Source organism: Vombatus ursinus, unplaced genomic scaffold (genome assembly GCF_900497805.2).
Source record: "Vombatus ursinus unplaced genomic scaffold, bare-nosed wombat genome assembly UNPS02010822.1, whole genome shotgun sequence".
Classification (NCBI taxonomy): domain Eukaryota; kingdom Metazoa; phylum Chordata; class Mammalia; order Diprotodontia; family Vombatidae; genus Vombatus; species Vombatus ursinus.
Genome location: NW_020950600.1, coordinates 2,353,602 through 2,368,370, shown reverse-complemented (window position 1 = coordinate 2,368,370; position 14,769 = coordinate 2,353,602). Strand labels below are relative to the sequence as shown.

The window sequence follows — 14,769 nt, the reverse complement described above, 5'->3', positions numbered from 1 at the left end:
CCCTGCCTGTGCATTCTCTGTTCACAAGCTGCAATCAGCCCCCTCCCCACTTCTCTCCTCCTTTGCCCCCAGGATCCTGAGGGCAGGTGCCACCGAAGGGTTTGAAGATGCCTCCTCCACAGACCCAGCCCCTGGCTCCAGGCTCTGCCCTCCCTTCCTCCTCCATCACTGAAGAAAGCAACTGATACAATTTACTGAACATTTATTCCTCAATCTTATGTCCACTGGAGATCTCCTTGGGGGAGCCCAACATTCTGGCTGGCTGGAAATTGGGCCCCAAGTTCTCGGGGTCCATGGGATTGGACAGGTGCTTGTTAACCTCCCTGAAGGTGGAAGGAAAGGGGTTTGCAAAGAAAGAGGCAGGAGGAGCAGGCCAGGAGAGGGGAGCGGAGGAAGGCCACAGAGGGGCGTGAGCTGGGAGGCTCAAGGGTGGTAGGTCCTAGGACAGGGCGGAGGGGCCCACAGAGCAGGGCTGGGGTGGGGCAGTGTGGCTCCAGGACTACGTGTCTTACTGAGGAGGGGGCTGTCTGTGGGAGGGTGGAGGAGGAGGCTCACCTCAAGCATGTCCGGAGCTCTGAACGCCGGGCCCGGAGCACCTGCAGCAGAGCGTCTTCTTCAAAGTCTGTCCCATCTGAGTCTGGGAAGGGCAGGAACAGGGACGCTCCTATGGGTCTCCAGGAGTGCCAAGGGCGACCCATGCCCCACTCCCAGCCTCTTCCTGATGCACTCACCTTCTGCAGCTTCCAGTAACCCAGAAGCCAAAGCGAGCAGCTCCCTGGGGGGTGGGGTCTCAGCAGGAGAAGGGGGGGCCTCACAGGGGCAGGAGGAGTCTTCTGAAGGTCTTGGGAAGAGACGAGCAGCCACCACCTGCTCTAGGGTCCCCCTCAGCAGGGGTCCCGGCCTGGGAGCCCGGTTTTTGGTGTCTGGGTTCCGGGCCTTTCTGGGCTTGTGGTCTTGCCTCTTAGGCTCAGAAAGGCCCCGAGAACTTGGGAGAAAGGCCCCAGACTGGAATCTTTTGCAACCTGTTTCTGGAGAGCCAGAGTGAAGAGCGAAAGGGCTCTGACATGTAGCAAGGGAATTTGGAACTGATGGCTGGGGGCTTAGCTGGGAAGCACAACATGGGGCAGGGGGGCTTGGCTGAGGGGTACAAAGAGGCACCACAGGACTTGGGTGGGGAGTAGAAGGGGAGTTTGGAAGGCATGGCTGAGGAAGACTAAGAGGGACCGGAGGGTTTGGTTGGGGAATATTGAAGGAAACTGAGGGACTTAGCTCATGTGGACAGAGGACAGCAGGGCTCTGCTGGGGCCCACAGAGGGGGGCCGGGGGGACCTGCTGGGACCCACAGACGGGGGCCGGGGGGCCATAGAGGGGGACTGCGGGAACCTGCTGGGACCCACAGAGGGGGGCCAGGGGGACCTGCTGGGGTCCATACAGTTGGGCTGGGAGGCTTGCTTGGGAGTTGCTGAGAGGGGCAGAGGGGCTAGGCTGGGGGTTGTTGAGGGGGACTAGAGAGTTCAGCTGGTTGGCAACAGTGGGTCCTGGAGCATATATCTGGTGCGGCTGAGGCTGACCATAGGTCATAGTGATCTGGAGGAGGAGAACACAGAAAGATCTTTGAGGGGACATGCCTCCCCACCTCCTGCTACTATTGCCAAGTTCCCTGGGCCTCACTTGTACTCCATACCAGGGCCCTGTTGGGGAGCCAGGACTGTGCCTGGGGCCCATCTGCACACTGCTCCTGGGCCAGCTCCATCTTCCTCCGGAGACGCCACTGGGAAAGGATGTCATCCTCTGGACAGGTCACAGATGGCAGAGGGACTTGGGTCCTTGTCAATGGGGCTGTGAGAAAGACTTCTGGCTTCAGACTGAGGCCAGGATATATATATATATATATATATATATATATATGTACGTGTGTGTGTGTGTGTGTGTGTATATGTGTGTGTGTCCTACTGGGCCCCTGGGGAGTTGGGAGGGGGAAGGTGTCAATCTCACCTGGTTCCCTGGGGTGAGGGCCTGCTCCAGGGTCAGAGGTGAAGGGTGGGGAGTAGGAGGGGAGGCCCTCAGAGCTGACTGGGATGGAGGCAACTTCATTACTGCTGCTGGAAGAAATCTCACTGGGGGAAATGAGCAAGATAAAAGGGTAAAAGGAGGCCTGAGGAGGGGGTCTGTCCAACAAGCCTTCTTAAGCTTCTACTACACCCAGCCTGGCACTGCCTTGGGCTCTGGCCACTCGACCATCTCTACCCATAAAGATCTGTTCCAATGGGGGGGGGGCGGCAGGTTATAGCACATATACAGAAAAAATAACAAAGTAATAACAGCAAATACTTATATAGAACTTTAAGGTTTGTAGTTACTGTTACAACACCCCATGAAGTAGGTACTATTAGTATCCTCATTTTACGGATGAGGAAACTGAGGCAAATGAGGTGAAGTGACTTCCCCAGGCTCACACAGCTGGTAAGTATTTGGGAGATTCTGGCAGGAAGAATATTGAGGGGAGGGCTACAAAGAGATGGAGGGCTGTGTACATACCGCTGCCACTGGTTGGCGTGACTGGCATGCAGGTTAGGAGTGAAGCAAAGCAAGACCGGAAAGGGGCAGGGGGCCAATGCCAGGCTGAGGATTTTAATTATCATAAAGGCAACACAGACCCACTAGAACTTTGGGGAAGGGGAGGGGGGAAGATAGGGGGAACCTGTGACTAGGAAAGGCAGTCACCTCCGGCGGAGAAGCCGGGTTGCCCTGTCTTGGAGACTCAGGGTCTCGAGATCCAACGCAGATGTGTCTGAGGCTTCCAGTGAAGAAATGTGGCCCTGGGCCAGAGAAGGAGGAAAGGCCGAGGGCTCGGGCCCTGCAGGGCCACTGTCCCTGACAGTCCCTGACCCAAAGGGTCAGTCAGCAGCCACTACCCCCATTTCCCAGAGGGATTGCTAGGGAGGGAGGTCCAGAATCACGGTGCTCCCACGGGCCTGGGGCCAGGCGGTTCCCAACCTGGTCTGCTACAGCCCCAAGATGGGAGGCCAGAAGCCTGATTCTGCCTACTTCCAGCCCCCTCTGCTCCGTGACTTTGGGCTCTGATCACAGTCTCTTTACTGCCACAAAGGAATGACAAATCCCTCATACTGTCCCTCTCGGGGGAAGGTAAAAAAGCACTCTGAGGACCCTGGTCTTGGAGCTGGCTGTCCACCCCTTGAGCTATGACTGTCCCCTCAACCATCAGTCACCTCGTGTGTTCCTGACATACAGTCTTCCATCCTCCACGCTCCTGCCCCGTGCGGCGTGGTCTGGGTTGGGATGGCTGGGCTGAGCCCGCCTCCTCCAGCCTCCTTATCTGCAAGAAACACAATCACCAGCAACCCTCCCAACTCTGTAAGACACCTGTCTGGACCTGCCAGTTACCCCAGAATACAGGCTTGCTGTGGGCCCGGTTCCCTGGGCAATAAGAGTACGGGGGTCCCCTAGCAAGGGACGGGGCAGGTACCTGCTGAGGGACCAGGGCAGCCCAGGGCTGGGGGCTGCAACCACCAGAAGTCAGCAGCTGTGGGGCCTGCTGCCTGCCGCTCCTGGCGGCTGGTGGGCTGAGCCTGCCGGAACCGAGCCATGTACCTGTCACAGGGAGAAGTAAAGCGGGGAGGCTGGGCTCAGGCCGGGGAAGTTCCTTTCCTCCCATTCCAGGGGGCTCACCTCCTCCCAGATTCTGGTTCTCCTTACTTACCTGGCAAGCACAGAGTCCCCTAACTGGCCTGTCTGTTCTTCTGGGGGATCAGAGGGTGAAGAGAGGCTTGTGGAAGGCCATGACTCTTCAAAGTCTGGGGATGTGGGGGCTGGAGGAGAAGCTGGAAGGCTGAGCTGAGGTGGTCGTGATGGGCTCAGGACCTGGAGGCAGGGAAGAAAAGCTGGGGCTCCAGGCTCCCTCCCAGACCTTCCTCCTCTATCCCTCCCCACACAAACCAGCTTCCTGGACCTAACCCTAATTTTGGACCCGACTTAGACAATGTCAAGAGATTTGGCCCTTCCTGTTCCTGTCCCAGTAATCCGTAACCCCTCCATTCTGGTCTAGGCTCCACCACTGGGGGCAGTCACTGAAGGCCAACAAGCCCATGTTTTTACATCGCCAGCCTGCCCCAGGTGTGAAGGGTGGAAAGCAACACCTCCCTGGTTCTGGAAGGCCTATCACTTCCTTGACAAAGGAAGAAAGGCAGAGGGAGGTGACTTGTCCAAGGTCACACACACAAGTGGTAAAAGAGAGAGGTGAGATGCAAACCCTGCCCTCCGTGCCCTTTGACCCCAAAACCAGCCCTATCCACTGTTCTATCTTTCAATAGGAAGCATTTTCCTTAGGACATGTCAGGAGCCCAGTCATCAGAAGGTCATTTTCCTCAGACCCATTTTACAGATGGTAGCAGCTTACTGACTTGCCCAAGGGGTCACAGAGCTGATGTCAAACCTCCAAGCCCAGTGAGTCCCCTGACTGAAGGATTAGCAGCCTTGGGGCTGGAGAAATGAGCACTGAAGAGAGGCAGTTGTGCCGAGGTGTAAAGGTCACTCGCTGGACCTGGAGTCAAACCCTCTCTGGGCCTCAGGATCTTCCTCTGTAAAATGGGCATTGGGCTAGATTGCTAAGTCCTATGATTCTCCGACTTGCCATCTGATCTAAGCCTTGGAGGGCACTTGGAGGGCACAACTTCATAATTCAATTTAACAAACATTTATTAAGTGTCTATCCCATGGACAGCTCTGGCCTAGGCTGGGGAGAGCAAAGCCCTTGCCCTTCAGAGTTTCTCCAGACGATACAACACCTGTAGCTCACTTAAATAAGGAGGAAGCCCATAGGCATTCCTGGCCTGGGCCTTAGCTTCTTCATCTGCAAAATTTCTTCCTACACCCCTTTCCCCTCTGGATGTACAGCATTCTGTTTCTCACACCCCACACTCCATCTCCCGACTCCATGCATTTGTCCTGGCGGTCCCTCATGCCAGGACATGGCGGGAACTCTCTCCCTTCCCACCCCTGCCAGTGTCAGCTTGCCTTCCGCAAGGCGCCTTTCCCAGGCTCCTCAATCTTAGTGCCTTCTCTCTGGATCGTCTCCAATGCTCTTGTCTTTGGTTTATACCGAGTTATTTGCACACCATCTCTCCTTTGGAGAGCAAGGACGGTTTCTTCATAAATGCCCATTAAACGGGGGCGGGGGGCAGAATAAATAAATGCTAGTAATTGGCTCCTGATCCACAGTCCTAAACCTTAAATCGTTATGCTAATAGCAGTCATTCTAAGAGGGTGAGTCCCAGGGGAGAGGGCAACTTCGTGGCCTGGGTCCCTCTGGACCTATGGGCTCCACTTCAGAAACTGACAAGGGGAGACCCGCGGCATCGGGTGGCCTGCAGGGGGCGCGCCTGGGCTTCCCCGCGGGGACACTAGGGCGGTAAACTCCGCCAAAAGACGGTTTATTTTTAGATGGCCAGGACTGTGAGGACCCACTCTGAAGATGGAGAAACTGAGGCACGGGGGAGGAGGGGAGAAAAGCCTGGAGCTGGGACCAACCACCCGACACAGTCCAAGTCTGGCTCAGCACAGAGTCCAGCCTCCTCCCGGCGGAACGTCCCTGAGGGTGTGTCCTCACCGAGGTCCGGGCCCCGCCTCCGCAGCCTCGCTCTCGCTCCGGGGACGGGTGGTAATAGTTCCGCCTCTTCGGGGGCGTGGCTTTGCAAGAGTTGCCCCGGAAGGAAAATACGGCCAGGCTGAAAAGAGAAGAAAGGGGCGGAGTTGGAAGGGCATAGAGCGGACTACGACTCCCAGGAGGCTCTGGTTCCGCGTGGGTACAGTAGTTCCCGCCCGGGGAAGCGCGCCCCTCGTAGGGCCCAGAGGCCCGGTCCTCACCTGTTGTCCATTCCGCCGCAGCCACAGCCGTCGCCGCCACCTCTTGGATCTCTTCCTCTCTTTTCTCCCTCCTGGGAGCCGGCGCTGTCCGTCGCTAAGCAACAACCCCCTCAAACCCGCCCCCCTCGCCGGAAGCACCGGGGCGGGAAAAGGGAGCGGTCCTGTCGCTCTCCAACCGCCTCGAGGTGCCGCGCCTAGATGCGCTTGCGCAGATGCCGCCTTCGTTCATTCGTGGGGGGGGGGTTTTCCTGCGGGGGCGGGACTTCGGAGGATGGCAGGCGCCATTCTATTGGCTACTCCTCTTTCTAAGTCCATAAATAGAGCGTACTGATTGACAAGGGCTCGGCCACCAGCACGGGGTGGGTGGCAGGCACTGGGCGCACTAGATTCCCTCGCGGGACGAGGATTCTGCCCTTTCGGGGGTTCCGGCTCTCATCCGAGCAGCCCGGCCTCCCTTCCCCGCCCAAGTCCAGCCGGAGCGTGGGCAGCTCCCCACGCGTGCTCGGGGGCGCTCGCCATGCGGCAGAAGCCCCTGGCACAAAGACGGCTGCATCCACGCCCCCCCGGGGGGGAGCTCCTCACTGATCTTCCCTCCATCCCCGGCTGCACCCCCTCAATTTCCCTTCCCCTTAAGGTGACCCCTCTCCCCGGGACCCCTCAGCTGGGGCCACAAATAGGATTCGGAGCTGGAAGTTCATTGCTCCCATTTTACCGGTGGGGAAACCGAGGCCCAGAAAGTTCAGTGCGTGGTGGGCGGGGCGCCGCCTTTGTTTCTTCAGCTGGCCCCTCTGGGTGCCAGGCATTCTTGGTGCCCGGGCCAGGGTGCCCACAGGTGGCGGGGATCAGCGGGCCGAGCTATTTCTGCCCGTCCCAGATGCCCCCTGGCCCCGCGCCGAGGGGCACAGCGCGTCCTGGCCTCCCTCTCCTGGGGCCGTGACTCACCCGTCAGCTGGGGGACAGGGTCGCGCACCTAGGGAGGGGGCGGGCCCAGAGCCTGGCCGGGCCTCTGTCCGGGGACTGACCCCTGGACTCGGGGAGCCCGGGCTAGGGGCAGGGCAGCCTGCATCGGTCTGGGCACGGTCCTGAGGCGTGGGCGGGCTGGCCCTTCAAAGCGGAATCATCTCTAAGGAGGATCCCACATTCCCAAGGAATGTGGACGTCAGGGCGCTCCGGAGCTGCCTCACCTGGGGCGGGGCCCCCATACCTGCCCCTCTGCCCCCCAAAAACCTTGTAGGTGCAGGTTAGCTGATGCCCCCTGGTTATCGTGGCCTGGGGGAAGCAGATCCCCGGGAGGGAGGGGGAGGTGCCATAATCCTCGGATAAGAGGGTGCCCCCCCCTCCAAATGCCAGACCCATGGCCTCACCCCAGCCCCCATTCAGGCAGGCAGGCCCCAAATGGAAATTGGGCCCGCCAGGCAGGCAGCCTGCGTCACTGCCCAGATCAGGAGCTGGCCCTGGGGGGTGGGGGGTGACTTAAAGGAACAGGCCGCCTGATGCCCAGGACTGCTGTGGGCTTCCTTTGGGGAGGTGCACAGCCGTCGCCCTGGGGCCTGCCCCTGCCTCCCTGAAGCTCTCACACACTGGCACGTTTGTCTGTAGCTCTCTCCGTCTCTGCACTAATCAGGCTTCTGAATCCTGTGGGGGAAGGGGGTCTTAGCTGTCCAGGGCTTTAATAAACATCTGCGGACATGAGGGACGCTGGCTTGGAAGTCTCCCCTGGCTGTGCGGTGTGTCTGCCCTGTCTGGGACTCTCCCTTCCCCTCCCTTCTCTCCTGGTTGGCAGCGAACTCTCCAGAATCCTGCTCTGGGGGAGGGAGGAGACGGGCGGGGAAGGCGGGGGCCTGCTATAAAAGGGCCAGGTCAGGTGCCCGCTGGGGACTTGTTGCTGCCCAGCCTGACCATGGAGATCCCCGTGCCCATCCAGCCATCCTGGCTGCGCCGCCCGGCCCCCCTAGCATTCCCCAGCCTGACCACCCCTACCAGGCTCTTCGACCAGCGCTTTGGGGAGGGTCTGCTGGAGGCCGAGCTGGCTGCCCTCTGCCCCCAGGCTCTAGCCCCCTACTACCTTCGGGCACCTAGCGTGGCCCTTCGGGCTGATCCTGGCCCTGGAGAGGTATGGACCTTCCTAAATGCTTCCTTGGGCCAAATGTTCCCACTTCCCTCCTCTACTGACTCTTAAGGGGTCTTTTTGCTGAATGGTTACTCAGGTTTGGGGGAGGGGGCGCATTTCTCAAGGCCAGAGAAGACCCACCCCATTGCCAAAGGACCCCAGGTCAACTCTAGAAGGAACCCCTACTGCTGCCTCTTAAAAGGGGGGGGCCTTCCCCAACTTCACCTTGGGCACTCCCCGACTGACCCTTCTCTCTCCAGGAGACTTCTTTAGCCATCCCCCCCCCATTCCCAGGGGATGTTCACCATTGCCCAGAAGCTCTCTGCACAGAGACTATTGGGGTCATCCCTCAGGTACCTCTCCCCATAACCCCAGGGGTCTCCTTACTGACTTTCCCAACTGCACCCCTCCTGAGCTCCCTAACCCCTAACTACAGGTGGCCCGGGCCAAGGGGGAGTTCTCCGTGTTACTGGACGTGAAGCACTTCTCCCCGGAGGAGATCAGTGTCAAGGTGGTGGGGGAGCATGTGGAAGTGCACGCCCGCCACGAGGAACGTCCGGTATGTTGGGGAGGGGGGCGAGACAGAGGAGGAGAGGAGTAAGGGAAGAAGGCAGGGAGGGAAGTGAGGAAGGGGTGCAGGGGCATGAGTCACCCTGGCCTAAAGGGGGATGCTATCATATTGCAGGATGAGCATGGCTTCATCTCTCGGGAGTTTCACCGCCGCTATCGCCTACCAGAGGGTGTGGACCCTGCAGCAGTGACCTCAGCCCTGTCTCCTGAGGGGATCCTGTCTATCCAAGCCCCGGCCACCACCCCTGGCACTCAGGCTGCTGAGCGCAAGGTGCCCATTGCCCAGGGGGCAGTGCCCGGGGCTCAGTAGGCACTTAGAAGCTGCCACATTCTGACCCTGCTCCCACCCATCCCTGACCCCCCTCTCTCCTGCCTCTCCCTCCTTATTCCCCCCACACCCCCCCAGTCCTAAACACTAGCCCTTCTTGCCCATGGACAGGTGCAGCCTCTGTCCTTCTCATACCCAAGCTGGGACTTCCCTTCCCCCTCTCCCAGCCCCACCCTTGTCCTTTTGTACAGTCCCAGCTTTGCTCTTCCCAATAACACCCCCCTCACCCCCATGCCACACACTCTGGAAAGGCCCTGCCTCCAGGACCCAATAAATGCACCGGGCCTCTCCCCGGCTGGAGTCAGATGTGTGGGCCTTAGAAGGGGCAGAGAACAGATAGAGGGGCTGGGGTCGGGGGACACTTTTATTGGGGGGAGGTCACTGGCGCTCATACATCTCCCGCAGAATCTTCATGCTCTCGGAGTAACGCAGCTGGTTCCGATGGGAAGCTTCCTTCCACCTGGAGGACGACAGGCCGTCAGGGCCGGGGGGAGGGTTAAAGGGTCAAGCTGGGGAGCAGGTCCGGGGGTGGGGGCTGCATACCTCTGCCTGATGCGTTTCCAACGTTCCATATTGCGGTAGATAAGGGAGGACATGGTTGGGGCCGTCTCAGGGGGCTGCGTAGAGAGAGGCAGAGGCCGAGTCGGGGTTGGGAAGCTGGCTCACGAATGGTCTGAGCACCCAACGTATCTCCTTCCAAGAACTGCTCTAGGGCTCTAGGGTCTACTTACTGGGTCCTCAGAGGCCTCCTGGCCCTCGGGCCGAAGTGGGGAGGGGATTCTGGGGCTGGGGGCCTCACCAGGAGGGCAGGGGGCGGTGGGGGGTGGCAGCTTGTACACATCTCGGCTCTTCCCGGTGGTGACCTCCGTCCCCTTTGGAAAGAATCAGCCCCAAAGTGCCCGCGTCAGGTCCTGCGGGGAGGGTACGGCCCTCTTCCCTCCCTGCCCCTCACCCCAGGCACTCTCACCTCCTCATCCTCCGGCCGGGGAGGTGGGGGCGGGCTGGGAGAACGCTCTGGCTCCCGGACAGAAGGGCAGTTCCTCATCCAGGCCCGGCAGATGGGGTAAAGCGGCGTGTTCTCACTGAACTGGGCCAGGTCCACGCTCCGGTCAAACAGCTTGATGGTGTAGGTGTCTGGGGGGTGAGGGGTAAAGGCCACACTGAAGCCGGTGGGTCCCAGGCGGACAGCCGGCCATCATGTCTGGCTCTGCCCCTGTCTCACTGTATGGATGAGGAAACTGGGGCAGGCTTCTTGACTTCCCAGAGAGCTGCCAGTCCCCAACAACCCCCTTCTCACTGCCTAGCACTCACTGGGTCTCTGCTGTCCCCCCTCTGCAAGTCCATCCTCCATCTCTTTCCTCTTCTTCCTCCTGTGATGGGGGAACCTGGCCGATGGCCTGCAGGGAAGAGAGAGTGGGAGCTGACTGGACGGGAAGGGCGGGACTGGACCCAGCCAGGGGCGGGGGGGGGGGGGCCCACCCCCCAGGGTCAAAGGAGTCCAAGGCCAGGCCATGGACCCAGGGCAGGATGAAGCCAGATTTAGCAAGGCCTGGAATGCCAGGATGAGGAGGGTATGGTTTATTGGGCAAGACAACAGAAAACCTGGAGCAGAGAGGCCTGGGCCAGACAGGAAGTGTGGGAGGAGCCCATGTAAAAGCCGAGCCCCACCCCCCCACCTCTCCCCCCACTGGGGAAGCCAGCTTACCGTTTGCCAGCTGATGTGATAGAACAGTCCCTAGGGAGAAGAAAGACAGCATCACCCTGGCCCATGGAGCCCAAGGGGCGTCCAATGATCCCCGGCCCACCCAAACCTGGCCAGTGACCTACTTGCTGTGAGCATCGGAGGGTGTTTTCCCGGCCTCCTCCTCCAGCTGTTCCCTTTGGGAGACAGAATTACAGAAGGTCAGGCCTTAGGGTTGACCTCCTGGCCCTCCTGGCTTGGATCCCTCCAGGGTCCTGAAGAAGCCCATTATGAGAAGCTCCATCTAGCCTTTCAGAGTTCCGCCCCTGGGGGGCACGGGGCAGCTTGGAAGTCGGGGATCTAAGTCTCCTCCGGCTGAACCTCCCACATCTCTTCACCAGCCCTAATCACTGAGCTACCCCACCCACCCCATCTTACAGAGGAACAAAGGGAGGCCCAGAGATGGAAAAGGACTTCCCCGAGGCCACACAGCAGGCTGGTGGCAGGCAGACCCGGCCCGAGGCTCTTCCCCGGGCTCCAGGTGGGATGTATGTGACCAGAGCAGCTTTGAACACGGCCTCCTTGGCGAGGGGGAGTCTCCCTAGCTGGACCCGCCCCCCCCCTCACCGGTCCACATCACTCTTCTCCAGCAAACACTGCAATACGGCGTCCAAGTGGTTCCTGGCCTTGGACATCTCCAGCTCTGGGGAGGAGAAAGATCAGAGCCTCAGGCAACATCTGGTCACAGGTCCTCAGGTCATCCGTGAGTGGACGAGTGGCTGGCTCCCAGACCCCTGGGGAACTTGGCCGCGCAATTAGGCCCCTCCCGATCCCTCTTCCTCCAGGCAGCCCTCCATCCTCCCACTTCCAGCAGGTCCTAGATCCCTCTTCTTCCGGGGAGCGCCCCTTCCCCCTTCTCCAGGCGGACCTCCTAGATTGCTTCCTCTTCCCTATATCCCACATCCCACATCCCACTGCTCCCTCCTCCTCCTCCTCCTCCGGGAAGTCCCTCCTTCCTTGCTCCTTCCTCCTCCACGCAGCCACCTGCACCCCGCATTGCTGGCACTGCTCCCTCCTCCTCCAGGCCGCCCTCCCGGATTGCTCCCTCCTCCTCGGGGGAGCCCCCCCTGGTCCTCCCTTACCTGACTTCTCCACTTTCACCTTCACGGGGAACATCGCTCTAGCCCGGGCTCCGGTTCCGATTGGGGCAGCAGGGTAGCCAGCAGTGCCCCGGGGCGGGGACGGCAGCAGGGGTCAGGGGTCAGGGGTCAGTCCGGGAGGTCCGGAGTCAGAGCCGGGGCCAGTCACGCGGCAGATGGGAGGTCAGGTTTGGGAAGAGAGCTTCTCTCTCAGCCTTAGGAATCCCACCTTCTCGGCCCAGGACGTGCGGACCACTCCGGAGGGACAGCTCCTCACCTCCGCCTTGGGCCACCGCAGCGGCTTAGCTCCCACGGTCTCACCCTGGCCCGCCCGCCCCTTGCTTCTATTGGGCAGCGGGGCCGCTCGTCTACGGAATGGACCAATCAGAAGCCGCTAACGGCCACCTCCCGCTCGAAGCCCCACCCCTAAACCATTCTTCCGGAAACCAAACTAACGTCCCCTGGTCCAGCCGCGCGGGGCCTCATGGGAGGTGTAGTTCGTGGCTCGACGTTCCCTTCACGTGTCCCCTGAGCCAGGCCGCGCGAGGCACTATGGGAGGCGCAGGCTGAGACTGCCGCGCCACGACTCCTGGGACTTGTAGTGCCAATGGCTTAAAGGGGCTCCTAGACTGAAAAGGGAAGGAGAAAAGGGACCTCGCGGCAGTCCTGCGTTGCTAGACAACGGATTCCGCCTCTTTAAACAACCGGGCAGCAGGGAGTTGACTTCCCTAGTCTTAGTCCATTTTACAGATGTGGGAAGTGAGATTTGTACCATTGTGCAAGGGGGGGGGTCCATTGTGAACTGAACCCAGAGGGCTTCCAGATCATCCCCTGCTCCAGCCAGACGTGGATCCCACCACCTCTGCACCAAAACGAAAGCCACCCGCCTAGCCCTTGGGACCCCCCCATAATCTGCTCACAACCCTCACATACTCTACAGTCCGGCCAAATGGAACAGCTGTTCCCAGAATTCAGCCCTCCCGGTTTAAATCCCCTAAACAGCCTGAGCTTCAATTTCCTCATTTGTAAAATGAGGGGGCTGGACGAGGTGTCTTTTCAGGTCTCTTCCAGCTCTAAACCTATGACCCTCTGCTGTCCCTCAACCCATCCTCCATTCCTGGAAGTCAGTCTCTATTTATTTCTACCTTTCAGAAGTCTTGACTGTTTTTCCTTCAAGGCTCACAGCAAACAACACTTTCTCTAGGGAGGTTCCCCGAACTATCTCTCACATCCTCCCAGGTGTTCGTGCCATCTGTGGCATCCTTCCCAGGAGAATGTTAACTCCTAAAGAGTGGGAGTGTCCCAGAGACCAGCACAGTGTCTTGGACAGAGATGACAGGAACACAAATTTCTGTCTTTTGTATTTGCCTATTTTATATATTCTTTGGGGCAGCTAGGTGGCACAGTGGATAGAGTGCTGGGCCTAAAGTCAGGAAGATCTAAGTTCTAATCTTCCCTCAGACACTAACCAGCTGTGTGACCCTGAGCAAGTCATTTCACCCTATTTGCCTCAGTTTCCTCATCTATAAAATGGAGCTGGAGAAGGAAATGGCAAACCATTCCAGTGTCTCTGCCATGAAAACCCCAAATGGGGTCACAATGAATCAGACACAACTGAACACCAAAAATATTCTCTATCTATACATTTGCACACCCTCTACCCTGGTGTCAAAGACAGCTTACTTACCTGGAAGTTCTCTCTACTAATGAGACCCAATCCCTAATTGAATCATCTGTGCATCTTCCCTATTTTACAGCTAGGAAAACTCAAGCCCAGATAGGAGGAAGGACTGGTCCAAAGTCACAGCAAGCCAGTGAGCGGATAAATTGAAAGCTAGGTCCTGACTCCAAATCCAGGCCTCTTTTCCCTATAATACCATTATCTCTCCTCACTTTATTGAGGTACCAGCTTCACTGAGAGGAAAATTAACAACTATAGTAGTCCACGGGTGAAATGTATTTTTGCTGTACATCATAGTGGACAAGCTTCCTATCACTGGGACCTTTCAAAGAGAAGCTAGTGACCAGTTGTGGATAGGTTTCTTGGTCAGACAGGGCCTTCCCAGATTTAAGATTCCATGACTCTAGGGTGTGATCTCGCAGAGATTTCAGTTTCTTCATCTGTGAAATATGGAGATCCCACCCCTCCCAGAAAAAAAGGGAGTAGGGAACAGCAGTTCCCATGAAATATCCTTTGCTTTTTTTATTTGGGAGTCTCAGTGGAGGCTACAGGGAAAAGAAGTAGTAAATTAGTCAGGGATAGATGTTCTGGGAGCCACCTGGCTAAACAAAAGGCTGTGGGGACCTGAAGGATGTTAGATCTTCACCTTTGGAAGCCATACTGGCCCAGTGCCGGAGGCAAGGCAGGGTGAGAAGGTGGCCTGGCCATGAGCTGGCAGGGGAGGGGAGGACTGATCAGGGTATCCCCAGAGGGATGGTGAAGGAGAGATAGTCGCCCAGGGCTCCCCAGCGGGCTCGATTGATCTGGAAGATGGTGATCCAGGAGGTCAGTGCCACGAGCCAAAAGAGCAGCCCTAGGGCTGACCGCCAGACGTCTGGAAAGGCCGGAATAGGGGAAGAAGAGAAGGCAAAAATCAAACCAAGCCTTGGCTGGCCAGGAGTTTTATTTACCACCTGTCCTGCCCCGGCCTTCAGTGTGAGTGCAAGCACTTCTTCTCTTCCCTTCCCCCCGCCACGCCTCCAGGGACTTACAGCCCTTGATCTGTCCCTGCTCCTCGTAGGCTGGGGCCAGGAAGGCCTCCCGAAAGAACCACAGAACGTTGACCAACCAGAGAAAGGGCAGGAGCGCAAACCCGCCTGGAAAGGAAGGGGGTGGGGGACAGAGGCATTGGTTCGGCCACTCCCTCCGGGGGCGGGGGATGGGGGACCCAAGGGCCCAGCCCCCCACGCCGACATCCCCAGGGTGCGGGGGATTGGGGAAGGAGGGACCCCCTGCCACCCTCCCCGCCTCACCTAGGTAGTATTTCCGGCAGAGGTTCAGCTTCTCCTCATTGGACACCCGCTCCAGGTTCATCCTGGGTCCAGGGTAAGGACGGGG

The 14,769-nt window shown here is 58.9% G+C and overlaps 4 protein-coding genes across 4 annotated transcripts; 1 reads left to right on the top strand and 3 right to left on the bottom strand.

The window, feature by feature from the left end:
- Positions 1-185: 185 nt before the first annotated feature.
- On the bottom strand, positions 186-6,065 carry PROSER3 (proline and serine rich 3). Its single transcript, XM_027855222.1, has 11 exons — positions 5,884-6,065; positions 5,627-5,744; positions 3,722-3,882; positions 3,488-3,612; positions 3,231-3,337; positions 2,725-2,819; positions 1,996-2,117; positions 1,685-1,839; positions 732-1,587; positions 556-637; positions 186-323 (listed from the first exon to the last, which is right to left on the bottom strand). Exons 1-11 carry the CDS (start codon positions 5,892-5,894, stop codon positions 203-205), a joined length of 1,953 nt encoding a protein of 650 aa, XP_027711023.1. The 5' UTR covers positions 5,895-6,065; the 3' UTR covers positions 186-202.
- A 1,702-nt stretch (positions 6,066-7,767) lies between these two features.
- Positions 7,768-9,181, top strand: HSPB6 (heat shock protein family B (small) member 6). The gene is made up of 3 exons (XM_027855196.1): positions 7,768-7,996; positions 8,430-8,552; positions 8,679-9,181. The coding sequence occupies exons 1-3, from the start codon at positions 7,784-7,786 to the stop codon at positions 8,871-8,873; spliced, it is 531 nt and encodes a 176-aa protein (XP_027710997.1). The 5' UTR covers positions 7,768-7,783; the 3' UTR covers positions 8,874-9,181.
- Positions 9,182-9,237: 56 nt separating this feature from the next.
- On the bottom strand, positions 9,238-12,131 carry LIN37 (lin-37 DREAM MuvB core complex component). The gene is made up of 9 exons (XM_027855195.1): positions 11,715-12,131; positions 11,200-11,275; positions 10,719-10,769; positions 10,597-10,626; positions 10,203-10,288; positions 9,859-10,025; positions 9,623-9,763; positions 9,435-9,508; positions 9,238-9,351 (listed from the first exon to the last, which is right to left on the bottom strand). Exons 1-9 carry the CDS (start codon positions 11,746-11,748, stop codon positions 9,270-9,272), a joined length of 741 nt encoding a protein of 246 aa, XP_027710996.1. The 5' UTR covers positions 11,749-12,131; the 3' UTR covers positions 9,238-9,269.
- Positions 12,132-13,892: 1,761 nt separating this feature from the next.
- On the bottom strand, positions 13,893-14,768 carry PSENEN (presenilin enhancer, gamma-secretase subunit). Its single transcript, XM_027855378.1, has 3 exons — positions 14,685-14,768; positions 14,424-14,528; positions 13,893-14,266 (listed from the first exon to the last, which is right to left on the bottom strand). The coding sequence occupies exons 1-3, from the start codon at positions 14,743-14,745 to the stop codon at positions 14,127-14,129; spliced, it is 306 nt and encodes a 101-aa protein (XP_027711179.1). The 5' UTR covers positions 14,746-14,768; the 3' UTR covers positions 13,893-14,126.
- Position 14,769: the final 1 nt, after the last annotated feature.

What these genes read in the sequence shown, in the direction of transcription:
- PSENEN (XM_027855378.1), bottom strand. Translation starts at nt 14,745, where the DNA reads ATGAACCTGGAGCGGGTGTCCAATGAGGAGAAGCTGAACCTCTGCCGG. An exon ending in CTGCCGGAAATACTACCTAG is followed by an intron (nt 14,529 to 14,684) that starts GTGAGGCGGGGA and finishes CTTCCTTTCCAG; the next exon opens with GCGGGTTTGCGCTCCTGCCC. An exon ending in GCAGGGACAGATCAAGGGCT is followed by an intron (nt 14,267 to 14,423) that starts GTAAGTCCCTGG and finishes CGGCCTTTCCAG; the next exon opens with ACGTCTGGCGGTCAGCCCTA.
- PROSER3 (XM_027855222.1), bottom strand. An exon ending in CTGCCCTGGTCCCTCAGCAG is followed by an intron (nt 3,338 to 3,487) that starts GTACCTGCCCCG and finishes TGTTTCTTGCAG; the next exon opens with ATAAGGAGGCTGGAGGAGGC. An exon ending in CCCTCACCCCAGGGAACCAG is followed by an intron (nt 1,840 to 1,995) that starts GTGAGATTGACA and finishes TCTTTCTCACAG; the next exon opens with CCCCATTGACAAGGACCCAA.
- HSPB6 (XM_027855196.1), top strand. Translation starts at nt 7,784, where the DNA reads ATGGAGATCCCCGTGCCCATCCAGCCATCCTGGCTGCGCCGCCCGGCC. An exon ending in CTGATCCTGGCCCTGGAGAG is followed by an intron (nt 7,997 to 8,429) that starts GTATGGACCTTC and finishes CCCTAACTACAG; the next exon opens with GTGGCCCGGGCCAAGGGGGA. An exon ending in CCCGCCACGAGGAACGTCCG is followed by an intron (nt 8,553 to 8,678) that starts GTATGTTGGGGA and finishes ATCATATTGCAG; the next exon opens with GATGAGCATGGCTTCATCTC.
- LIN37 (XM_027855195.1), bottom strand. Translation starts at nt 11,748, where the DNA reads ATGTTCCCCGTGAAGGTGAAAGTGGAGAAGTCAG. An exon ending in GGTGAAAGTGGAGAAGTCAG is followed by an intron (nt 11,276 to 11,714) that starts GTAAGGGAGGAC and finishes TCTCCTCCCCAG; the next exon opens with AGCTGGAGATGTCCAAGGCC. An exon ending in ATCACATCAGCTGGCAAACG is followed by an intron (nt 10,289 to 10,596) that starts GTAAGCTGGCTT and finishes TCTTCCCTGCAG; the next exon opens with GCCATCGGCCAGGTTCCCCC.